The 27,032-nt window shown below is 35.7% G+C and overlaps 2 protein-coding genes across 3 annotated transcripts in view; one reads left to right on the top strand and one right to left on the bottom strand.

Moving 5' to 3' along the window:
• The first annotated feature begins 356 nt into the window (after positions 1–356).
• LOC131456354 (rho GTPase-activating protein 8-like) lies at positions 357–18,144 on the top strand. Its single transcript, XM_058624632.1, has 13 exons — positions 357–469; positions 673–727; positions 1,934–2,077; positions 2,316–2,403; positions 2,494–2,625; positions 3,688–3,774; positions 3,852–3,950; positions 4,032–4,142; positions 4,224–4,297; positions 16,074–16,151; positions 16,858–16,986; positions 17,069–17,172; positions 17,351–18,144. Exons 2-13 carry the CDS (start codon positions 688–690, stop codon positions 17,546–17,548), a joined length of 1,284 nt encoding a protein of 427 aa, XP_058480615.1. The 5' UTR covers positions 357–469; positions 673–687; the 3' UTR covers positions 17,549–18,144.
• Positions 18,145–18,427: 283 nt separating this feature from the next.
• phf21b (PHD finger protein 21B) overlaps positions 18,428–27,032 on the bottom strand; it is a 45,771-nt gene continuing 37,166 nt past the window's right edge. For both annotated transcript variants that reach the window (XM_058624599.1, XM_058624600.1), the window contains exons 4-14: positions 26,572–26,664; positions 26,057–26,389; positions 25,002–25,136; positions 24,846–24,897; positions 24,676–24,752; positions 24,538–24,592; positions 23,696–23,718; positions 23,298–23,456; positions 23,148–23,214; positions 22,946–23,049; positions 18,428–22,048 (exon numbers count right to left, since the gene is read on the bottom strand). In XM_058624599.1, the coding sequence (XP_058480582.1) occupies positions 21,788–22,048; positions 22,946–23,049; positions 23,148–23,214; positions 23,298–23,456; positions 23,696–23,718; positions 24,538–24,592; positions 24,676–24,752; positions 24,846–24,897; positions 25,002–25,136; positions 26,057–26,389; positions 26,572–26,664 (1,359 nt within the window). In that variant the 3' untranslated portion in view covers positions 18,428–21,787. The remainder of the gene's footprint in view (positions 22,049–22,945; positions 23,050–23,147; positions 23,215–23,297; positions 23,457–23,695; positions 23,719–24,537; positions 24,593–24,675; positions 24,753–24,845; positions 24,898–25,001; positions 25,137–26,056; positions 26,390–26,571; positions 26,665–27,032) is intronic.

Here is a 27,032-nt window from a genome sequence, read left to right as displayed (position 1 = left end):
TTTAAAACACAAAATATGACGTTACATTAAAATATAAAACATTCTGTGCCTCTGATGTATTTACATAAAATGATATTTTGGATTATTATTTTATTTTAAGTCAATTAAATTAAATTAAATTAAAATATATTTCACTGTTTGATATTAAATCAATAAAGTGTTTTTACATTTGACATTAGTGTTTAGGAAGAATTAATACTCATAATAATGATAAAATGCACACTTTTATATACATATTTACATATAAAAATACAAATGAACATATTCTAATACTTTATAATTAACTTGTTTTTTTATAAACGTGTTTTATTTTTTCACCACTTCCTCGCTTGTTTGTTTGCGCATGCGCAGTGACAGTCAGTCTGTCAGTGAGAGTTTTCCACCGCGGTCACTTTAAGGAAGTTTGGATCAGCATTCTCTTCGTACCTGCGCTGTTTGTTTGTTTGTTTGTTTGTTGACGTCACAGCAGGTGAGTTTTTTTTACTTTAAAACACGAGCCTGTTGAGCGCGAGGACATGACCTGTGGCGGTGTTTATGTTTGACAGTTAACCGCGGTTTTCACGGCTCAGGTGTGTGTGTGGGTGTAAACGTGTGCGCGCGCAGGCTTTCCTCGCTCCTTCACTCTGATTTGAAGGAAAGTTTTGTTTTGTTTTACCTTCGTTTTTACTGAAGAAACAAACGTCAGGGATGACGTCACTGTCCGACCTGGAGCACCTGGCAGAAATAGGTGAGTGTGACGTCACACTGCAGGTTCAACTGTGTGTGTCTCTCTTTGTCCTCGCGCCTGTTACGTCACATGTTCCACGTCTGTTGGACAGAAGACCGCTCACTCTCTCACACCAAACTCCATAGAGAAAATGAGTGATTTTAGCTCGCAGGCACGCAGGAGCTGCTGCTCTGCTGCTGCGCTGATGCCTCTTGTGGTCAGTTTGCGTCACTGAGGTCAATCCGAACGAAGGATTTTCAACGCCGAATTTGTGATATAACGCTTCAGAACTTAGTGATGGCGGCAGCAGTGGACCAACAACTCCTGTGTGCTGTGATGTTAAAATCACTGATTTTCTCTATGGGGTTTGGTGTGGGAGAGTGAGATGCTAACAAACCTCAGTTTCCTGTGAGTGTGTGTGTACAGTATGCTATCATCTGTTGTTTTGTTCTTCTCTTCTCCTTTATTGACTTGGTTTTTACGACTTTTAACATTCTATTTAGCTATGTTTCGTACATTTAATGTTCAAATAAAAATTCAAACTTACAAAATAATAAGCAATGAATGTTGATGATCAATATTCAGTGAATTTGAATCCTGTGAAAACAGACTTTAAAAGACGGGGCTTTTATTGTGAAGAACCCATCTCTCTCTTTCTCTCTTTTTCTGCAGTGTTTCATCTCTTCACATCATTTCCCGTTGTTATCACGTCAACCATGTTTATACAAAACTCCCCTGAATAAACAACAAATTCCCCCCGTTCTCCACAATGACCCCCCCCCACCACCACCTCCTCCACTCCCTCTGATAAATCTCTATTTTTAGGAACAGCTCAGGAAGTAGTTTGAGAAAATGTTGCTGGAGCAGAATCTTGAACCTAAACACCCAGGTTTCGCTTTTGTTCAGTTTGGTGTGGGAGAGTGAGTGGTTTACGAACTTCAGTTTCCTGTTGGACAAGTCTGTGAGATAAACGTGGATAAATGTCTATTTTAACAAATGTCAAAGTTTCAGGTTTAATTTAAGGAGGTTTGAGTGAAAATAGAAATTAAAAACTTTCACACAATAAAACAACATTTTCCTGCAGTTTAATACATTTCTTTTTAATACATATTATTGTCACAGTCACAGTAAAAATACGTGGAAACTCGACATTTTACTGATAAACTTCCTGTTTCCTGCTGCTTCAGTGGAACTGATTTCAGTGTAATTGTCCTTTAATGATGACAGAGCTGCAGGAGGAGGACGAGGAGGAGGACGAGGGTGAGACGTGTGTCGCAGACGCTCCGTCGTCGTCGTCGCCGCCGCCTCTGCAGTCTCTCGCGTCACACCCGTACTGTGACGTGGCTCGACACGGAATCATCCAGGTCTCCGGTCAGTGGCACGACTTCATCAATAAATCTACTGATAACTGATCAGCACTTTCTACATTTGATTGTGAGCTTCTTCTTTTTTCTTTTGGAATCTGACAAAACAATCAATCACTCACTGCGAGACAGGTGTAGTACACCAGCAGCTAAAATCACTGATTTTCTCTATGGGCTTTGGTGTGGGAGAGTGAGTGGTTTACAAACGTTTCACCCTGATCTCATTGACGCTGCTTTGCCTCCAGGCGACGATAACTACGGCAGGAAGTTGATCACCTTCAGCAGCTGCTGTTTGCCTCCGTCGCACCAGCTCAACCACCGACGTCTGCTCGAGTACGGTCCCCGAACGTCACGTAGACTTGTGTGTGTGTGTGTGTGTGTGTCTCACATGTCGCCACGGTAACGGCTCACTGTCTACCGCAGGTACCTGAAGTACACGCTGGACCAGTACGTGGAGATGGACTACATCCTGGTTTACTTCCACCACGGCCTGAGGAGCAGCAACAAGCCGTCGCTCAAGTGGTTACGAGAGGCATACGGCGAGTTTGACAGGAAGTGAGTCACTGCGCGCTGGGGAACCGCGCCGCCGGCCATTTTGTGTCACACCCCCACACTGTCAATAGCTTCAGGCTGGAGACATTTTGTTTTTGGGCTGTGACTGTGTTTGTTTTACAAATCATATGATTCTGTGACCTTTGACCTTTGTCCATTTTTGGACGCCATACTATAACTTTTTTGACCATTTTTGGACGACATACTAAAGTATGACTTTTTTGACCAATTTTGGACGACATACTTTTTGTCTCATTTTGGACAAAATACTGTAGTATTACTTTTTTGTCAAGGTTTGGACGACATACTATACTATGACTTTTTTGACCATTTTTGGACGACATACTATACTATGACTTTTTTATCTCATTTTGGACAGCATACTATAGTATGACTTTTTTTGTCTAATTTTGGACAGCATACTATAGTATGACTTTTTTTGTCTCATTTTGGACGACATGCTAAAGTATGACTTTTTTGTCTCATTTTGGACAACATACTAAAGTATGACTTTTTGACCATTTTTGGACGACATACTAAAGTATGACTTTTTTCTCTCATTTTGGATAACATACTATAGTATAACTTTTTGGTCCATTTTTGGACGACATACTAAAGTATGATTTTTTTGACCATTTTTGGACGACATGCTAAAGTATGACTTTTTTGACCATTTTTGGACGACATACTAAAGTATGACTTTTTTGACCATTTTTGGACGACATACTAAAGTATGACTTTTTTGTCTCATTTTGGACAACATATCAAAGTATGACTTTTTTGACCATTTCTGGACGACATACTATACTATGACTTTTTTGACCATTTTTGGACGACATACTAATGTATGACTTTTTTGTCTCATTTTGGACAACATATCAAAGTATGACTTTTTTGTCTCATTTTGGACAACATATCAAAGTATGACTTTTTTGACCATTTCTGGACGACATACTATACTATGACTTTTTTGACTATTTTTTTATTCTTGTTTATAATTTCAGATTATATGAAATGTTAAAATAATCTTAAACTGCAGAATTCGTTCTCTTCTTTTTGCTTCAGGTACAAGAAAAACCTGAAGACTCTTTACGTCGTACATCCGACGAACTTCATCCGAATCGTCTGGAACATTTTCAAACCGTTGATCAGGTAAAAAAAAGAAATTTCGCAAACGCTCACGTGTCGCATCTCAAACTTCTCACGATGTCCTTGTGCATCTCCTGCAGCCAAAAGTTTGGAAAGAAGCTGATGTATGTGAACTTCCTGGACGAACTGCGAGAACATGTGAACTACGAGCAGCTCATCATTCCCGCCGACGTGGTCAGGTACGCCGCCACGTCTTTGATCACATGATCATCAATTATCCTGATGAAATCATTGTTTTTGTTTTGTTTTTCTTTCCTCAGACACGATGAAAAGTTGCGAGAGGCTCAGAAGAGCGGAGCTCCGGCCCCAGCGAAGACCCCACCTCCCCGACCGCCGCTGCCCACGCAGCAGTTTGGCGTCAGTCTGCAGTAGTGAGTCTGAAACCCTTAAATACTGTCACATGATCAATCAAACACCAATCGATGGATCAATGGAACATGTTTGATTGACAGCATCAGAGAGAAGAACAGGGAGGCGATAATCCCACCCGTGATGCGACAAACCGTCACGTACCTGAAGGAGAAAGGTGAGTGAAATATTTCTCATGATTCCTTTGATATGGGTGACCAACGTTCACAATCCTTCAAGTCATAGAAAATCAGAGAACGTAAGAATAGACTAAAGTATGACTTTTTTGTCCATTTTTGGACGAGATACTAAAGTATTACTTTTTTGTCAATTTTTGGACGACATACCATACTATGACTTTTTTGACCATTTTTGGACGACATACTAAAGTATGACTTTTTTGACCATTTTTGGACGACATACCATACTATGACTTTTTTGTCTCATTTTGGACAACATACTAAAGTATGACTTTTTTGACCATTTCTGGACGACATACTATACTATGACTTTTTTGACCATTTTTGGACGACATACTAAAGTATGACTTTTTTGACCATTTTTGGACGACATACTAAAGTATGACTTTTTTGTCTCATTTTGGACAACATACTAAAGTATGACTTTTTTGACCATTTTTGGACGACATACTTAAAGTATGACTTTTTTGTCTCATTTTGGACAGCATACTATAGTATGACATTTTTGACCATTTTTAGACGACATACTATACTATGACTTTTTTCAACATTTTTGGACGACATACTTAAGTATGAGTTTTTTGACCATTTCTGGACGACATACTATACTATGACTTTTTTGACCATTTTTGGACGACATACTAAAGTATGACATTTTTGTCTCATTTTGGACAGCATACTATAGTATGATTTTTTTTTTACCATTTTCGGACAACATACTATAGTATGACTTTTCTGAACATTTTTGGACGACATACTAATGTATGACTTTTTTGACTATTTTTGGACGACATACTAGAGTATGACATTTTTGACCATTGTTGAACGACATACTAAAGTATGACATTTTTGACCATTTTGGACGACATACTAAAGTATGACTTTTTTGTCTCATTTTGGACGACATACTAAAGTATGACTTTTTTGACCATTTCTGGACGACATACTATAGTATGACTTTTTTGGACGACATACTAACGTATGACTTTTTTGACCATTTTTGGACGACATGCTAAAGTATGTCTTTTTTGACCATTTTTGGACGACATACTTTACTATGACTTTTTTGACCATTTTTGAACGACATACTATAGTATGGCTTTTTTTTCTCATTTTGGACGACATGCTAAAGTATGACTTTTTTGACCATTTTTGGACGACATATTAAAGTATGATTTTTTGACCATTTTTGGACGACATACTAAAGTATGACTTTTTTGTTTCATTTTGGACAACATACTATAGTATGACTTTTTTGTTTCATTTTGGACAACATACTAATGTATGACTTTTTTTGACTATTTTTGGACGACATACTAAAGTATGACATTTTTGACCATTGTTGGACGACATACTAATTTGACATTTTTGACCATTTTTAGACGACATACTAAAGTATGACTTTTTTGTCTCATTTTGGATGATATACTAAAGTATGACTTTTTTGACCATTTTTGGACGACATACTAAAGTATGACATTTTTGACCATTTTCGGACAACATACTATAGTATGACTTTTTTGACCATTTTTGGACGACATACTAATGTATGACTTTTTTTGACTATTTTTGGACGGCATACTAATGTATGACTTTTTTTGACTATTTTTGACGACATACTCACGTATGACATTTTTGACCATTTTTGGACGACATACTAAAGTATGACTTTTTTGACCATTTTTGGACGACATACTCACGTATGACTTTTTTGACCGTTTTTGGACGACATGCTCAAGTATGACTTTTTTTGGATAACATACTATAGTATAACTTTTTGGTCCATTTTTGGACAACATACTATACTATGACTTTTTTGACCATTTTTGGACGACATGCTGAGATGACTTTTTTCTCTCATTTCGGATAACATACTATAGTATGACTTTTTTGTTTCATTTTGGACAACATACTATAGTATGACTTTTTTGACCATTTTTTGACGACATACTAATGTATGACTTTTTGACAATTTTTGGACGACATACTAAAGTATGACATTTTTGACCATTGTTGGACGACATACTAAAGTATGACATTTTTGACCATTTTTAGACGACATACTAAAGTATGACTTTTTTGTCTCATTTTGGACAACATACTAAAATATGACTTTTTTTGACTATTTTTGGACGACATACTAAAGTATGACATTTTTGACCATTGTTGGACGACATACTATACTATGACATTTTTGACCATTTTTAGACGACATACTAAAGTATGACTTTTTTGTCTCATTTTGGACAACATACTAAAGTATGACTTTTTTTGACTATTTTTGGACGACATACTAAAGTATGACATTTTTGACCATTGTTGGACGACATACTATACTATGACTTTTTTGACCATTTTTGGACGACATACTAAAGTATGACTTTTTTGACCATTTTTGGACGACATACTAAAGTATGACTTTTTTGTCTCATTTTGGACAACATACTAAAGTATGACTTTTTTGACCATTTTTGGACGACATACTTAAAGTATGATTTTTTGTCTCATTTTGGACAGCATACTATAGTATGACATTTTTGACCATTTTTAGACGACATACTATACTATGACTTTTTTCAACATTTTTGGACGACATACTAAAGTATGAGTTTTTTGACCATTTCTGGACGACATACTATACTATGACTTTTTTGACCATTTTTGGATGACATACTAAAGTATGACATTTTTGTCTCATTTTGGACAGCATACTATAGTATGATTTTTTTTTACCATTTTCGGACAACATACTATAGTATGACTTTTCTGAACATTTTTGGACGACATACTAATGTATGACTTTTTTGACTATTTTTGGACGACATACTAGAGTATGACATTTTTGACCATTGTTGAACGACATACTAAAGTATGACATTTTTGACCATTTTGGACGACATACTAAAGTATGACTTTTTTGTCTCATTTTGGACGACATACTAAAGTATGACTTTTTTGACCATTTCTGGACGACATACTATAGTATGACTTTTTTGACCATTTTTGGACGACATACTAACGTATGACTTTTTTGACCATTTTTGGACGACATGCTAAAGTATGTCTTTTTTGACCATTTTTGGACGACATACTTTACTATGACTTTTTTGACCATTTTTGAACGACATACTATAGTATGACTTTTTTTTCTCATTTTGGACGACATGCTAAAGTATGACTTTTTTGACCATTTTTGGACGACATATTAAAGTATGATTTTTTGACCATTTTTAGACGACATACTAAAGTATGACTTTTCTGTTTCATTTTGGACAACATACTATAGTATGACTTTTTTGTTTCATTTTGGACAACATACTAATGTATGACTTTTTTTGACTATTTTTGACGACTTTCTAAAGTATGACTTTTTTGACCATTTTTGGACAACATACTCACGTATGACTTTTTTTGACCATTTTGGATAACATACTATAGTATAACTTTTTGGTCCATTTTTGGACGACATACTATACTATGATTTTTTGACCATTTTTGGACGACATGCTAAGATGACTTTTTTCTCTCATTTCGGATAACATACTATAGTATGAGTTTTTTGTTTCATTTTGGACAACATACTATAGTATGACTTTTTTGACCATTTCTTGACGACATACTAATGTATGACTTTTTGACAATTTTTGGACGACATACTAAAAGTATGACATTTTTGACCATTGTTGGACGACATACTAAAGTATGACATTTTTGACCATTTTTAGACGACATACTAAAGTATGACTTTTTTGTCTCATTTTGGATGATATACTAAAGTATGACTTTTTTTACCATTTTTGGACGACATACTATAGTATCACTTTTTTGTTTCATTTTGGACGACATACTATAGTATGACTTTTTTGACCATTTTTGGACGATATGCTAAAGTATGACTTTTTTGTCTCAATTTGGACAGCATACTATAGTATAACTTTTTGGTCCATTTTTGGATAACATACTAAAGTATGACTTTTTTGTCTCATTTTGGATGATATACTAAAGTATGACTTTTTTGACCATTTTTGGACAACATGCTCAAGTATGACTTTTTTCTCTCATTTTGGATAACATACTATAGTATGACATTTTTGACCATTGTTGGACGACATACTAAAGTATGACATTTTTGACCATTTTGGACGACATACTAAAGTATGACTTTTTTGTCTCATTTTGGACAACATACTAAAGTATGACTTTTTTGTCTCATTTTGGACAACATACTAAAGTATGACTTTTTTGACCATTTCTGGACGACATACTATAGTATGACTTCTTTTGACCATTTTTGGACGACATACTAACGTATGACTTTTTTGACCATTTTTGGACGACATGCTCAAGTATGACTTTTTTCTCTCATTTTGGATAACATACTATAGTATAACTTTTTGGCCCATTTTTGGACAACATACTAAAGTATGATTTTTTTGTCTCATTTTGGACAACATACTAAAGTATGACATTTTTGACAATTTTTGGACGACATACTAAAGTATGTCTTTTTTGACCATCTTTGGACGACATACTTTACTATGACTTTTTTGACCATTTTTGAACGACATACTAAAGTATGACATTTTTGACCATTTTTGAACGACATACTAAAGTATGACATTTTTGACCATTTTTGGACGACATACTAAAGTATGTCTTTTTGACCATTTTTGGACGACATACTAAAGTATGACTTTTTTGTTTCATTTTGGACAACATACTATAGTATGACTTTTTTGTTTCATTTTGGACAACATACTAATGTATGACTTTTTTTGACTATTTTTGGACGACATACTAGAGTATGACATTTTTGACCATTGTTGGACGACATACTAAAAGTATGACATTTTTGACCATTGTTGGACGACATACTAAAGTATGACATTTTTGACCATTTTGGACGACATACTAAAGTATGACTTTTTTGTCTCATTTTGGACAACATATTAAAGTATGAGTTTTTTGACCATTTCTGGACGACATACTATACTATGACTTTTTTGACCATTTTTGGACGACATACTAAAGTATGACTTTTTTGTCTCATTTTGGACGATATACTAAAGTATGACTTTTTTGTCTCATTTTGGACAACATATTAAAGTATGAGTTTTTTGACCATTTCTGGACGACATACTATACTATGACTTTTTTGACAATTTTTGGACGACATACTAAAGTATGAGTTTTTTGACCATTTCTGGACGACATACTATACTATGACTTTTTTGACCATTTTTGGACGACATACTAAAGTATGACATTTTTGTCTCATTTTGGACAGCATACTATAGTATGACTTTTTTGACCATTTTCGGACAACATACTATAGTATGACGTTTTTGACTATTTTTGGACGACATACTAAAGTATGACTTTTTTGTCTCATTTTTGACAACATACTATAGTATGACTTTTCTGAACATTTTTGGACGACATACTAATGTATGACTTTTTTTGACTATTTTTGGACGACATACTAGAGTATGACATTTTTGACCATTGTTGGACGACATACTAAAGTATGACATTTTTGACCATTTCTGGACGACATACTAAAGTATGACATTTTTGACCATTTTTAGACAACATACTAAAGTATGCCATTTTTGTCTCATTTTGGATGATTTACTAAAGTATGACTTTTTTGTCTCATTTTGGACAACATATTAAAGTATGACTTTTTTGACCATTTCTGGACGACATACTATACTATGACTTTTTTGACCATTTTTGGACGACATACTAAAGTATGACTTTTTTGACCATTTCTGGACGACATACTATACTATGACTTTTTTGACCATTTTTGGACGACATACTAAAGTATGACTTTTTGACCATTTTTGGACGACATACTATACTATGACTTTTTTGACCATTTCTGGACGACATACTATACTATGACTTTTTTGACCATTTTTGGACGACATACTAAAGTATGACTTTTTTGACCATTTTTGGACGACATACTAAAGTATGACATTTTTGTCTCATTTTGGACAGCATACTATAGTATGACTTTTTTGACCATTTTCGGACAACATACTATAGTATGACTTTTTTGACTATTTTTGGACGACATACTAAAGTATGAGTTTTTTGACCATTTCTGGACGACATACTATACTATGACTTTTTTGACCATTTTTGGACGACATACTAAAGTATGACTTTTTTGACCATTTCTGGACGACATACTATACTATGACTTTTTTGACCATTTTTGGACGACATACTAAAGTATGACTTTTTTGACCATTTTTGGACGACATACTATACTATGACTTTTTTGACCATTTTTGGACGACATACTAAAGTATGACATTTTTGACCATTTTTGGACGACATACTAAAGTATGACATTTTTGACAATTTTTAGACGACATACTAAAGTATGACATTTTTGACCATTGTTGGACGACATACTAAAGTATGACATTTTTGACCATTTTTAGACGACATACTAAAGTATGCCATTTTTGTCTCATTTTGGACAGCATACTAAAGTATGCCATTTTTGACCATTTTTGGACGACATACTAAAGTATGACATTTTTGACCATTTCTAGACGACATACTAAAGTATGACATTTTTGACCATTTCTAGACGACATACTAAAGTATGCCATTTTTGACCATTTTTAGACGACATACCAAAGTATGCCATTTTTGACCATTTTTGGACGACATACTAAAGTATGACATTTTTGACCATTTTTAGACGACATACTAAAGTATGACATTTTTGTCTCATTTTGGACAGCATACTAAAGTATGCCATTTTTGACCATTTTTGGACGACATACTAAAGTATGACATTTTTGACCATTTCTAGACGACATACTAAAGTATGCAATTTTTGACCATTTTTAGACGACATACTAAAGTATGCAATTTTTGACCATTTTTGGACGACATACTAAAGTATGCCATTTTTGACCATTTTTGGACGACATACTAAAGTATGCCATTTTTGACCATTGTTGGACGACATACTAAAGTATGCCATTTTTGACCATTTTTGGACGACATACTAAAGTATGACATTTTTGACCATTTCTGGACGACATACTAAAGTATGACATTTTTGACCATTTCTGGACGACATACTAAAGTATGACATTTTTGACCATTTTTAGACGACATACTAAAGTATGACATTTTTGACCATTTTTGGACAACATACTAAAGTATGCCATTTTTGACCATTTTTGGACGACATACTATAGTATGACTTTTTTGACCATTTCTGGACGACATACTATACTATGACTTTTTTGACCATTTTTGGACGACATACTAAAGTATGACTTTTTTGACCATTTTTGGACGACATACTAAAGTATGACTTTTTGACCATTTTTGGACGACATACTATACTATGAGTTTTTTGACCATTTCTGGACGACATACTATACTATGACTTTTTTGACCATTTTTGGACGACATACTAAAGTATGACTTTTTTGACCATTTTTGGACGACATACTAAAGTATGACATTTTTGTCTCATTTTGGACAGCATACTATAGTATGACTTTTTTGACCATTTTCGGACAACATACTATAGTATGACTTTTTTGACTATTTTTGGACGACATACTAAAGTATGAGTTTTTTGACCATTTCTGGACGACATACTATACTATGACTTTTTTGACCATTTTTGGACGACATACTAAAGTATGACTTTTTTGACCATTTCTGGACGACATACTATACTATGACTTTTTTGACCATTTTTGGACGACATACTAAAGTATGACTTTTTTGACCATTTTTGGACGACATACTATACTATGACTTTTTTGACCATTTTTGGACGACATACTAAAGTATGACATTTTTGACCATTTTTGGACGACATACTAAAGTATGACATTTTTGACAATTTTTAGACGACATACTAAAGTATGACATTTTTGACCATTGTTGGACGACATACTAAAGTATGACATTTTTGACCATTTTTAGACGACATACTAAAGTATGCCATTTTTGTCTCATTTTGGACAGCATACTAAAGTATGCCATTTTTGACCATTTTTGGACGACATACTAAAGTATGACATTTTTGACCATTTCTAGACGACTTACTAAAGTATGCCATTTTTGACCATTTTTAGACGACATACTAAAGTATGCAATTTTTGACCATTTTTGGACGACATACTAAAGTATGCCATTTTTGACCATTTTTGGACGACATACTAAAGTATGCCATTTTTGACCATTGTTGGACGACATACTAAAGTATGCCATTTTTGACCATTTTTGGACGACATACTAAAGTATGACATTTTTGACCATTTCTGGACGACATACTAAAGTATGACATTTTTGACCATTTTTAGACGACATACTAAAGTATGACATTTTTGACCATTTTTGGACAACATACTAAAGTATGCCATTTTTGACCATTTTTAGACGACATACTATAGTATGACTTTTTTGACCATTTTTGGACGACATACTAAAGTATGCCATTTTTGACCATTGTTGGACGACATCCTAAAGTATGACTTTTTTGACAATTTTTGGACGACATACTACAATATGACTTTTTTGACCATTTTTGGACGACATACTAAAGTATGACATTTTTGACCATTGTTGGACGACATACTAAAGTATGACATTTTTGTCTCATTTTGGACAGCATACTATAGTATGACTTTTTTGACAATTTTCGGACAACATACTATAGTATGACATTTTTGACCATTGTTGGACGACATACTAAAGTATGACATTTTTGACCATTTTTAGACGACATACTTAAGTATGACATTTTTGGACGACATACTATAGTATGACATTTTTGACCATTGTTGGACGACATACTAAAGTATGACATTTTTGACCATTTTTGGACGACATACTAAAGTATACCATTTTTGACCGTTTTTGGACGACATACTAAAGTATGACATTTTTGACCATTTTTGGACGACAAACTAAAGTATGACATTTTTTGACGACATACTAAAGTATGACTTTTTTGACCATTTTTGGACGATATACTCAAGTATGACTTTTTTTGACCATTTTGGATAACATACTATAGTATAACTTTTTGGTCCATTTTTGGACGTCATACTAAAGTATGACATTTTTGACCATTTTTGGACGACATACTAAAGTATGACATTTTTTGACGACATACTAAAGTATGACTTTTTTGACCATTTTTGGACGACATACTCAAGTATGACTTTTTTTGACCATTTTGGATAACATACTATAGTATAACTTTTTGGTCAATTTTTGGACGACATACTAAAGTATGACATTTTTGACCATTGTTGGACGACATACTAAAGTATGACTTTTTTGACCATTTTTGGACGACATACTAAAGTATGACATTTTTGACCATTGTTGGACGACATACTAAAGTATGACATTTTTGACAATTTTTAGACGACATACTAAAGTATAACTTTTTGGTCTCATTTTGGACAACATATTAAAGTATGACTTTTTTGACCATTTCTGGACGACATACTATACTATGACTTTTTTGACCATTTTTGGACGACATACTATACTATGACTTTTTTGACCATTTTTGGACGACATACTAAAGTATGACTTTTTTGACCATTTTCGGACGACATACTTAAGTATGACATTTTTGACCATTTTTAGACGACATACTAAAGTATACCATTTTTGACCATTTTTGGACGACATACTAAAGTATGCCATTTTTGCCCATTTTTGGACGACATACTAAAGTATGCCATTTTTGACCATTTCTAGACGACATACTAAAGTATGCCATTTTTTGACGACAAACTAAAGTATGACATTTTTTGACGACATACTAAAGTATGACTTTTTTGACCATTTTTGGACGACATACTAAAGTATGAAATTTTTGACCATTGTTGGACGACATACTAAAGTATGACATTTTTGACAATTTTTAGACGACATACTAAAGTATGACTTTTTTGTCTCATTTTGGATGATATACTAAAGTATGACTTTTTTGTCTCATTTTGGACAACATATTAAAGTATGACTTTTTTGACCATTTCTGGACGACATACTATACTATGACATTTTTGACTATTTTTGGACGACATACTAAAATATGACTTTTTTGTCTCATTTTTGACAACATACCATAGTATGACATTTTTGACCATTGTTGGACGACATACTAAAGTATGACATTTTTGACCATTGTTGGACGACATACTAAAGTATGACATTTTTGACCATTTTTATACGACATACTAAAGTATACCATTTTTGGACGACATACTAATCTATGACTTTTTTGTCTCATTTTTGACAACATACTATAGTATGACATTTTTGACCATTGTTGGACGACATACTAAAGTATGACATTTTTGACCATTTCTAGACGACATACTAAAGTATGCCATTTTTGACCATTTCTAGACGACATACTAAAGTATGCCATTTTTGACCATTTTTGGACGACATACTAAAGTATGACATTTTTTGACGACATACTAAAGTATGACTTTTTTGACGACATACTAAAGTATGACATTTTTGACCATTGTTGGACGACATACTAAAGTATGACATTTTTGACCATTTTTAGACAACATACTAAAGTATGACTTTTTTGTCTCATTTTGGATGATATACTCAAGTATGACATTTTTGACCATTTTTTGACGACATACTAAAGTATGACATTTTTGACCATTGTTGGACGACATACTAAAGTATGACTTTTTTGACCATTTCTGGACGACATACTATACTATGACTTTTTTGACCATTTTTGGACGACATACTAAAGTATGACTTTTTTGACCATTTCTGGACGACATACTATACTATGACTTTTTTGACCATTTTTGGACGACATACTAAAGTATGACATTTTTGACCATTGTTGGATGACATACTAAAGTATGACATTTTTTGACGACATACTAAAGTATGACTTTTTTGACCATTTTTGGACGACATACTCAAGTATGACTTTTTTTTTCATTTTGGACAACATGCTATAGTATGACTTTTTTGACCATTTTTGGACGACATACTAAAGTATGACTTTTTTTTCTCATTTTGGACGACATACTATAGTATGACTTTTTTGTTTCAAGTCATAGTGCAGTATGTCGTCCAAAAAGGGACAAAAGTCTTACTATAGTATGTTGTCCAAAATGAGCCAAAAAAGTATGTCGTCTAAAAACGGTCAAAAAAGTCATACTTTAATATGTCGTCCAAAAATGGTCAAAAAGTCTTACTTTAGTATGTCGTCCAAAAAAGTTCAAAAAAGTCATAGTATAGTATGTCATCCAAAGAAGTCATACTTTAGTATGTCGTTCAAAAATGGTCAAAAAGTCATAGTACAGAATGTCGTCCAAAAATGGTCAAAAAAGTCATACTTCAGTATGTCGCCAAATTTTTTAAAAAAAAGTCATACTTTAAAGTATGACGTTTTGACCAGTTTTGGACGACATACTATACTATGACATTTTTGTGAAATTTTGGACGTCTTTGAACTTCCTCAACCTCAGAGATGTCCATTGTGATGGACTGGGATATTTGTCCTGATGATTTTACTGAACTATTTATACTATTCATTTTATAGATTCACTGATACCATGTTTTCACCGTTTCATAGAACTTTAGATTGTTTGAATATTGCAACATACTCATGGATTAACTGCTTACTTTTGAGTTAACAAGTGTATGTAATCATGAGTGAATGACTCGGTTTCCTGTCCTTCTGTGACTCAGGTCTGAGGACCGAGGGCCTCTTCAGGCGTTCGGCTCGAGTTCAGCTCATCAAGGACGTCCAGAAACTCTATAACCTTGGTGAGCGTCGTCTCCCTCTTTGCACTGCCCAACCAGGAAGGGAAGATCAATACATGTGAGCGCAGCAGTTCAGATAACATCGAGTCTGAGTTTGAGACACTCCACTTCATTAAAGTCCACTGACTCAGTGGAGACACAGAGGACCCGGCTGAAGAGACGATTACCGGGATGGTTCAGGTTCTTCTAGGTGTAGATTTATGGGAGGCGCGGACTTGGACAGTGCTGTGAGCGCCCCCTGTACTGATAACCACCCTAAGAACACTGTTCTTTCTCAGCAGCTTCGACATGATACAACACTTATATGATATGTTACACGTCTTTTTCTCACTGTGAGACAGACTTTTACAACAGGAAACTGAAGTTTGTAAACCACTCACTCTCCCACACAGAGAAAATCAGTGATTTAAACATCACAGCACACAGGAATGTTTGATCCACTGCTGCCTCCATCTCTAAGTTCAAAAAGTGTGATTTTCTGAATTCGGCATCAGAAATCTTTGTTTGGATTTACCTTAGTGACGCAAACTGACCACACGAAGCAGCAGTGGACCAGCAGCTCCTGTGTCTCTGTGCTAAAAATCAGTCATTCTTTCAATGGACTTCAGTGTGGGTGTTCTTTAAATATGACATAAAAATTATGAATATTCAGTTCAAAATCTGGATTTTATATGAAGTGTATGTAAACCATAGTTTTGTTTCTTTTCAGGTAAACCTGTAAATTTTGATCAGTACAGAGACGTCCACGTCGCCGCGGTGATCCTGAAGACCTTTCTCAGGGAACTGTCTGAACCTCTGCTCACCTTCAGAGTCTACAACCAGGTCCTGGACATCCTCAGTGAGTCCCCGCATCACAGAGGATTAAACAAAAAAAACCAAAGTGTTGTGAAGTTAAAATGTCGATTTTCCTTGTGTCTCAGACGTGGAGAGCATCCTCCGCGTGACCAGGTGTAAACAGATCGTCGAGTCTCTTCCTGAGCATCATTTCATCGTGGTCAAATATCTGCTGTGTTTCCTGCACATGGTGAGTGTTCAAAAAAAAAATATGTTACGAGCATCCAAACTCTTTCACTCGACAACAAACGTGAGCTACACTTTGATAACTGACGCTTCAAAAAGTTTCTGATTAGACTGATTCTGATTACTGTAAAATTCTGCAATAATTGTGATGGCCCCGCCCCTCCTGTGATTGGTCGCTTCAGGTGTCTCAGGAGAGCATTGCGAACAAAATGAGTCCGTCCAACCTGGCGTGTGTCTTTGGTGTGAACCTGGTGTGGCCTCGCTACGGCTCGATCTCGCTCACCGCTCTCACGCCAATCAACATCTTCGCCGAACTCCTCATCGAACATTTCCACACCGTGTTCGGTTCACGCTGTCCACCTGGTCAGGTGATGCCCTGAATCTGGACGTCACCACCTCGCCGCGGCTCCACCCAAGTCTTGTTTGTTGAAATAATCCTTTACTTTTTTCTGTTTTGTTTGTCATCGTTTTTGTGTGTTTTTTGTCTTTAAACAGAGAATTTGTTAAAATCGTAACTTTGGTCGCATTTTTTTTTTGGCGGATGTTTGTGTCGTCCAAACACTGGAAAACAACTCTGAGAAAAGCATAGACAGAGAAAGTTGAATTTACTAACGTTAACAACAGAATATGTGGATCACACTCTACGCAGATGACACACAACCGTTTATGCATCAGTTCAAAATATATATAAATGTAATAAATATTTAAAGTGTTTTTAATCATATCATTTTTGAGGACGTTTTCCGTCTTCAGTCAGCTGTTCATACATTAACAGCCACTTTATTAGGTACAACAGTCTTCCATTTTGTTTTAACAACACTCAGGGTCAAAACAAACTAAAAACTGTTATTTTATTGGTTGATTTTGTGAGTGTAACGCTTAAACTACTACAGACATTTGGATTTTCTTGTTGTCCGTGACGTTTGCGTTCTTAAATTCTGACTTTTTTTTTATATAATAAACTGCTTCATGAAATGAGTTTGTCTCAGTATTTTTTAAATAAAAAAACATTTAATTTAGCACTTGAAACAATTTATTAAACATACGTAAGACCAGTATTGTAGGTCATCAAAAATAGGAATAGAAATTTTAAAAAGATGTAAACAATTTAAATGAATATTTAGTAATATTGTTACTTAAAGTTAATATTACAATTTAAAGTTGTAAAATCCTTTCAGTTTATTCAACAGTCACTGAGCCCCCCCTGCTGCCGGTGTGCATGTTTGCAATTCAACCCCAAAAAAATAATTCAAAAAATGTTGTTCTTGAATTTGTTTATTATTGATTCAATTTTTTGTAAGAACTTGGTACAAAAAAGTGAGACTACTCTTTAACCAATAACCAACTTCCACCGATCGACTTTTTTTTTTTTTTCCTTTTGATTTTTTTTTAAATGCATCGTAAAGAAGAAAAGAAAAAAAAACTACATTGGCATATTTAAGACAAACACTTTCCTATACACACGAATCCACTGGACGGTCCCCGCGATCAATGACAAACAAAACTACTTCAACACACAGTTTCATTTCCATCTACACGTCATGTCACGTCATCGTCGCCCCCTTATGGCAAAACAAAATAACACAAACAACATCAGAATTCAGAACCGGCTAACGTTCATGTTCCACTTCCTTCTCTCGCTCTTTTTTTTTTTGCTCATTGATAAAAGAATATAAAAATGTTCTAATTTTTTTTTTCGTATTTGTTCAAATGTGGTGTTGTGTATTAAAATAGATTTGTTAAAGCACGGCACAGTTTCTCCCGGAGAAGAGTTTCTAGATATGGATGAAGAGGTTGGTGGGCGGAGTTTTTGTTTGGTTTTTTCAAAACCTTTTATTGGTCGGGAAAGGCGGAGTTTGACGGGGTTGACACGACACAAAGCGCTGATATGGTTTCACTCATTTTTTTTCATGTGGATCACATGGTGTGTGATAATGAATTTATTCGTGATATTTATTCGTGGTACAGAGTCACAAAAAAAGACTGCATTTTGTTACTTAAAATTATTAAGTTTTACACTTGATCTGAAATGATAAGTCTAAAAAAGTTTTACTTTTGATACTCAATAATCAGATTTTGTTATTTATTGACTTAAAATTCATGATATGTTTATTAACAAAATTGTGTCAGGAAATTTAAAAAAAACATTTAAAAAATTCGAAAATTTCACAATGTTGCAAAGAAATATGAAAACATTTCAGACACAATTTTGTCAAAAATATTTCACAAAATTTTCAAGGTTAGGGTTGTTTTTTTAAACGACATAAATCTATTTAAAAACTAATTTTAAACACATTTTTAGAATATTTTTGTAAAGGTGCATGAATTAAAAAAACTATTTACATGAAATAGTTTTCATTCAGATTTTGTTGTAGTTCTCTTTTTCATGACTCTGTATCGCAATACAGAAACATTGACTTTGTCTGCGATAACGTTCCACAATATTGATCGTAGGCTGACTGAAGAGTCTGGGGTCTGTGGCGCTTTACGTCCAAAAGAAATTCAGAATTTTTATTTCATTTTTAAAATTCCACAAAACTTTTTCTCATCATTTTGTTCACGGTGCAATGTTCACTTGAATTGTAGACTTTATGGAATTTTTGTCTGGCTGTTAATTTCCAATTTTTTAATGGACTGAATTAATCACAGACCTTCAGACTCTTTTGACTTTTACTTTTAAACTCTTCGTGTTTTATACGAAGCTAACTGATAATTTTTCATGAAAATTCTACGTACGTTTTGCCTTGGACGCAGCATTTTGTTCAATCGAACGCAATCTGATATGATTAAAAAAAAAAGAAAAAAATTCTCTTCTCTCGATTCCTTTAAGTGACATTTTCTTCCCGCGTGATAAAGGCATTTATCGTCTTTTTTCTTATTTCAACCGTTTGTTCGTGTTTGTGCGATGGCGACTTTAAAAAATGCACTAAATCTACGTTGATGTAATATATGATGGAAAAATGGAACTCTCTGGACCAGCAGGAAGACTAGCGAGATAAATGGACGCCGCGGGGACGAGGACGACGGCGTCTCCGTTCCCACGTGTCCACCGACCGTCAGAAAAGCGTTGTTGCAGTTTGCGACAGAGTCGTCTTCGTTCCTCGTTGTCGACGTTTAAGAAAAAAATGGCGCAACAAAGGCGGAAAAAACCCTGGATTTGAAACGATTTGTACTTGAGGCAGTGAGTGTTGGTCTGTCGTTAACAGGCTCGTCACCGGTGACACGTTCAAAAAACACCAGTAAAAAAACCTTTCTAGAGAATAGAATATAAAACAAAAGCATGAAAGATGAACCATCCCAGTAGAAAAAAAACAAAGAGTTTTTGGCATTTTTTTTGTCCTACACTGGTTACATCATCGTCGTCGTCATGGTGCGTTTGAGTGCAGCTGCGAACAAACTAAACTGTTGCCCCATGTTTGTTCGGCAAACAAGAAAATGACTTTAATGCAAAAAAAATTAGTTTGAAATCAAAATAATTTTAAATAAATAAAAAATTTGCTGTTTGGGCATAATCGAGACAGTGAAAAATTGCGATATTTTTGACAAGTATTATTACAAATAAAATATTAAACTTTTTGACGTTTCAGTCCACTAGAGGGAGCCATGTGCTCACTCTCACTAGAATTGTTGTGTGAGAATATTACAAGATCGCGAAAATACCGTATCGTGGCGTCTCTGGCAATTTCCACCCCCATCAACAAATATAAAATAAATAAATAAATAAAACGTGTAAAAAAATAGATACAATATATAGAGTTAATGTGGGAGGAATACATCAATTTTTTGTAAGCAAAGGATTTTTTTTAACTGATGTTACAAATAAACGCTAACATTTTTGTGGATTATTATTATTAACAAAACATTAGAAATTAAAAATGTTAGTTTTTTGTCATTTTTTGGTAATTTTCTTGTTTGCAGCTGAGCAAGCAGAAAACAAACGGAGACTCAGTTTTCGGATGTGACGACCAACACAACCTGCAATGACGATATTATTCATAATAATAACAATAATAATGATAAGAAGAATAATACAACATATGTACATTGATCCCCTTGAATACTCACATATTTATCAACGGGAACCAGCGTGAAAATACTAAACTCTCCACTAGAAAACGCTCATTTTCTGTAGTTTTTTTTCCTCTTAAATACTTTTTTCTCTGACTATTAATACTGAAAAAAACGTTATTATTCTCTCTGTTCTCGTTTTTGTTTTGAAGGCTCGTACGCGATGAAAACGTCTTCCTGAATCGTTATGGCTGAAACAAACATCTACGCAGATAATATATAATAATAATAATGTACACAACGTCCTCGCGTCTCTACGGCTAACTCTACCTCGCTCTCTCGTTCTCGTATCGCGGTTTTGTGTTTACAAAAGGGAAATATGTAAATATGTTTCTGTGATGTCATAAATACATTAAGGCCAAGAACATTAATAAATAGAAAAGAACGTATTTTTAAAAAAAAAGAAAAAAAAGAAAAGAAACAGAAATCTCGTTAAGCACTGTAGGTGTCGTTTTTTTTTTAAAAATACTTGACTCGTGTGGACGTTGGCGCCATCTCAGTTCGTTGACGATTTTTAAATCCGGACAAAACGGAATCTGGAGTGGGCGGGGCTAGTTGTTGTCCTGGCTGTGGGCGTGGCTCTTCTGCAGGGGCGTGGTCAGAGCGCCCTGGGCGGCGGCGGCGACGGTGCTGGTGGCTTTGATGCAGGACTGTGAGAGCAGCGAGGCAGCGGCGATGGTGGCGGTGGTCGTCATGGTGACCTGGATCAGCTGGTCGCGCTGGATGAGTCGCACGAGCGACTTGAGGCGGTCGAGCGACGCCTGCGCATCTCGCTGCTGCGAGAGGAGTCGCTCCCTCGTGTCCCGACATTTCTGACAACGAAAAAACAGCAAGGGTAAATAAATAAACTCCTGGGTCTTTAAAGTCTTTAGAAACTGTATTTGTACGTTGAAGTAAGAAAAGTCTACGAAGGTCGTTTACATCGCAGGTGTTTTAGCTCATTTCAGCCAAAAGTTGTGATTTCATTAATTCTTGGAGTAACCGATAAATTGGTTTATAAAAAAATCTGAAAAACCTAAATTAGGGTTTTTAAAACTAAAATGATTCAGATTTTAAAATGTTCTTTGTTATACCAAGAAAAATATACGGAACATTTAAGAAACTGAAGAAAAAAAAAAACAGTAAAATTTTGCTGCTAAACGTTTTTCTGCTTTAAAATAAAACCAACGAAGAAGAAAACAAAAAAATCTGTGTGCTATCAAACGCTAAAGACTGGAGGATAAATGCATATTTTAGAAAATTATATAAAAGTATATAATCATGATCAATACTCTTTTCTGATAATATGCAATAAATGTCAAGAGTGGAGTGTTAGCTTAGTTAGCGAGTGTTAGCTTCAGTTAAGAACTGTTGCATTTAACAAAATTAACTTAACTACAGGTTCTGTTTATCGGATTTAGATTTGATACGTTTACCAAAAATATTTGTGGCGAGAATATTTTTGAAAATGTCCATAATGTGGCGCTAACATTTTCAAGAAAATTATAAACAAAAAGATTTTGCTGTAGATTTTCTTCTTCTAACATTATCTATGAAGGCATCATGTGAGCCCAGGTGTGTGTGCGCTTGTATTTATTTTTAAATTTTAAAGGGCTTTCTTTTTAGGGTTAAGACCTGGTTTTATGATGAGGTTAAGGGTTCAGGGTTTAAGGTAAGGGGTTAGAGAAACCATTACGTCTATGATGTGTGTGTGGGTGTGTGTGTTATACCTCGATGGTGTCGTTGAGTTCTTTGTCCTGCTCCTCCAGGTGAACGCACGCTTTCTTCAGCTCGCTGTTTCGTCTCAGGAGTCGTCGCTTCTCCTCCTGCCTCACTGTTTGTTTACACACAAACAAAATCATCATCGTCATCATCACCATGACAACAACAACACACACACACACACACACACAGTTAGTGTCGCGCTCTCACCCGTCTTGTGTGTGACGTAGGACTGGACAAAGTTCTGAGGCCACGACATGTTCTCCTTGTTCAGGACCTGAGGGGCAGAGACACGGTGAGTTCACTGCCGCGCGGAAACGACATCGTCGTGACCGAGCGGTCACACATGACCTGCAGTACCTTCTTCTGGCACTTGGGGCAGTACCAGGGGCCTCTGGGCGGAGTCTTTAGTGGCGGGTAGAGGCAGTTGGGGTGGAAGGCGCGGGGACAGTTGTGGCACGGCTGAAGCTCGCCGTCCTCCTTACAGACGGCGCAGTGGTCGTCATGCTCCACTTCCTCCTGACACCACAATAAAACGCCAGTCAGTTTATTCATGTGACAGAAAACATGTTTGTTTACCAAAATAAAACCAGAACACATCTAATAAAATGACACCTGAAAATGTCACCTTATCGCTTTGACAATATTTCAATTTCTTTCTAATTTCTTTGTTTTTTAACAATCTTAAGGAACTAGAAGTTACATTTCTGTTTGATTTTCAAAATAAAAGATTTGAGGCGGTGTGTCATGTGACCTACCTTCCAGCAGAGGTCCTCAGTGTCTGCGTGTGAATGGAAGCAGAGCAGAGTTAGTGGCGACAGACAGCGGCGGCAGGTTAACGTGAAGAAGCAAAATGGAAGCAGCCAATTAAAGTGTTTACACTCAGAGGCCACGCCCCCTCAATCAGCTGTAGCCATAGCTACCACGATTGAGCCGTGTTAGTAACATGTGTTTTCAGTTGTTAGTGTGGGCGGAGCCTGAGCAGAAGCTGTGATGTGGCTACTGGACGTGAAGTCGCGTCATGAACATCAGATGGATTAAAACATTTTTTACTTTTTCTTTCTACGCAGAGAAATATTAGTGTTTTTTATGACCTGTAGTAAAAATTTACTGAAGGAGAAAAAAAGGATCTAAAAAAATATGTTGAAAAGTTAAAAATTAAATACAGAAGAAAAAAGTAAAACATATGGAAGTTTTTGAGGAAAAAAAAGATCAATAAAAAGTGTATTAATCAATATTTTTTTACATTTTAAGTTATGTAAAATATGTAAAAACATCTTTTTTTAAAAATCCAGAATTAAAAAATTACTTGCACTTTTGGTAAATAAAAATATGGGAGTATATAAAAAGCTTTTAGAAAATAAATTAATAAAAAAGTTTGTCAAGTTTGTTTTACAAAAAAAAACAAGAAAATAAAGTCATGTATGGGGAAAAGAAAAAAACTGTATGGATTTTTTTAAATGCATTAATTGGCTTTTTTTAAAGCAAGTTTTTACATTTTTTTCATTTTAAATCAAAGCCTTTTTTGAGATGTTAAAAAAATGTCCAGTAACATAATATATATATTATAATAATAATAATATGAGGAACGATGTTTTACCTCGTGCCGACAGGTAGAGGGAGCTGTTCAGATAATGTGACGCCAGGCGTTTACGCTGCAGAGACGACAAAAATGTACATTTAGAAAAAATCAACGTGTGCTAAAATAAAAATCTGTTTTCTCTGGACGGTTTCCGACCTCGGGTTCAAAGAGGCCGCTGTACGCCGGGTTCGCTGTGCTTCGTCTCTTCCTCTCCTGACGCTTCAGCTGGATTTCTGTTCACCACAAAATCAGTTTGATTTATTTTAGCTGGAAATTTATATTTAAATTAAAAAATTAAAAAATTAAAAAAAGGGCGTGAATTTCACCTTCCAGGTGTTCATTGGTGACGAGGCCGAGTGCGACCATGAAGGCGATTTTCTGTGACAAAACAAAAACAAAAGGCTTTTTTATGAGAAAACACACTTTTCAAACGTTTTCTAAACTTTTTCGAATTTTTCTAAACTTTTCCAAACTTTTCTCACCTCTGGGTCCTCGTCTTTCTTCAGGGACGGGGATTTGGGAGTGGGCGGAGCCTCCTGTGAGGGCAGGTCAGCCTGGATGCCCGGCGACGCCTCCGTGCTGCCGCTGCTTGCAGCCTGAGGCTGGATTATGATCACCTGAAAGCGTTAATCCAGATTAACATACATTTTTAATTTGTATTTCATACATGTGAAAAAAATTTAATTACAATTTGGAAGTAAAACATTTGTACCATAGTAAAAAAAATTACATAATAATAATAATATAATAAATTTTAAAATATGTAAATCAGTTAGAAACGTAAAATTGAACATTGATGAAAGTAAAATAAAAAGAAAATTTTTAAAAAGATTTTATTTTAATTGTTCAGAAGTAAAAAATGTATAAATGTAAGATGTGTATAGAGGGAAAAACGATGGATTTTTTTTTTTTTACGACCACAGATAAATTAGGGCATTTTAAAAAAGGGACAGTTTAGTTTTTCAAGTAAAAGAACCCAAATCCACTTAAATAAAAACTTAAAAAATTAATTGTACGTCAGTTTAAGTCTTCGATATCTCAAAGAATGTGTTTCACATCTTTATCTCACTGTTAGACAGACTTTTCCAACAGGAAACTGAAGTTTGTAAACCACTCACTCTCCCACACCAAACCCCATAGAGAAAATCGTGATTTTAACATCACAGCACACAGGAGCTGTTGATCCACTGCTGCCTCCATCAGTTCTAATGTCTTATTTTGTCAATTCTGTGTTTAAAATCCACAATTCAGATTAAGCTCAGTGACACAAAGTGACCACAAGAGGGAGCAGTAGACCAGCAGCTCCTGTGTCCCCATGAGCTAAAATCACTGATTTTCTCTATGGACTTTGGTGTGGGGGAGTGTGTGGTTTACAAACCTCAGTTTCCTGACATGTTCTTCAGATGCTGTACACATAAGCAGGGTAAAACTGTAGAGGGCGCTCACAGCACTGACTGACTGTGTCAGTGCCTCGTGTAAAAACCTGAACTGTCCCTTTAACTCAGCCTGGTTCTCAGTATCAGAGCAGTGGCCGCACCTTCACGGCCTCGCTGACCACAGTCACTCCGTTGCCGGTGGCGGGGGAGGCGGCGATGATGGCGTACGCCACTCCGGGCCCCGCCGACGCATGCTGAGTCAGGCTGCCGGAGTCGACTCCTCCCACCGGGCCGTGGGGAGGAGCCTCCGGCGAGGCGTCGCCGCTCTGACCGTTGGGCTGGTGGTCGGGGCTGAAGGTGCTGTTGGCGGTGGGCAGTGTGGCGCCCTGGCTCTTAGGGCTGACCACGGCGGTGGCTCTCTGCAGACTGACAGGCTGCAGTTCCTGACACGGACTGTGGGGGAGGCTGTCCGGGATCTGGGTCTTTGGCCTGACCTGCAGGAGAACCACGACCACAGAGACGCGGGTCAAACACAGACGCGGTGAAATGAAAACGTAGACGATGAGACGGAACTTTGACTAAACTTCAGAGTCGTGAAAAGAGAAACTTCAGCGAAACGTTGCTGTATGTGAGTGACTGTGGGCGGAGTCATGACTCTGTGTGTGTGTGTGTGTACCTGAGGTAACAGTGTTGCTGCTTGTCCCTCCAGTTGGTGCAGAGAGCTGACTGTAGGCACCTTGATGGGCAGAGCAGTGAGAGTTCCTAACATCTGAAAAGACACACACAGGTTGGTTTGTTTATTTACACGAAAACCTACGTGTTCATGTGACGTCGATCTCTGGGGGCGCTCCATTATAACGCCAAGCTGTGTCAAACGTCGACTTTACTCAGAACATCAATAATATGAGCTAAAACAACATGAGTCAGCAGTAAATTTAAAGTTTTTTTAAGTGCATTTATACATGATTTTTTTATGTTATTTTCATTTATACAACTACAGATAAAAAGCGTTTTTAAGTTTATTTGTATAACTATTTACTACAGAAAAGACATGAATTTACACTTATTTAGAGAGGATGAATTCACATATAAACCATCGTGAATTTGATGATTGGGGACAGATATGTTTTTCTTCAA

This window comes from Solea solea, chromosome 3, assembly GCF_958295425.1.
Source record: "Solea solea chromosome 3, fSolSol10.1, whole genome shotgun sequence".
NCBI classification, from domain to species: Eukaryota; Metazoa; Chordata; class Actinopteri; order Pleuronectiformes; family Soleidae; genus Solea; species Solea solea.
Note: the sequence above shows the minus strand (reverse complement) of the source record. Positions and strands in the feature narration are given on the sequence as shown.

Coding starts and splice junctions, on each gene's coding strand:
- LOC131456354 (XM_058624632.1), top strand. CDS start 688: ATGACGTCACTGTCCGACCTGGAGCACCTGGCAGAAATAG. Junction 2,078..2,315: donor CGGAATCATCCAGGTCTCCG/GTCAGTGGCACG, acceptor CTTTGCCTCCAG/GCGACGATAACTACGGCAGG. Junction 3,775..3,851: donor ATTTTCAAACCGTTGATCAG/GTAAAAAAAAGA, acceptor CATCTCCTGCAG/CCAAAAGTTTGGAAAGAAGC.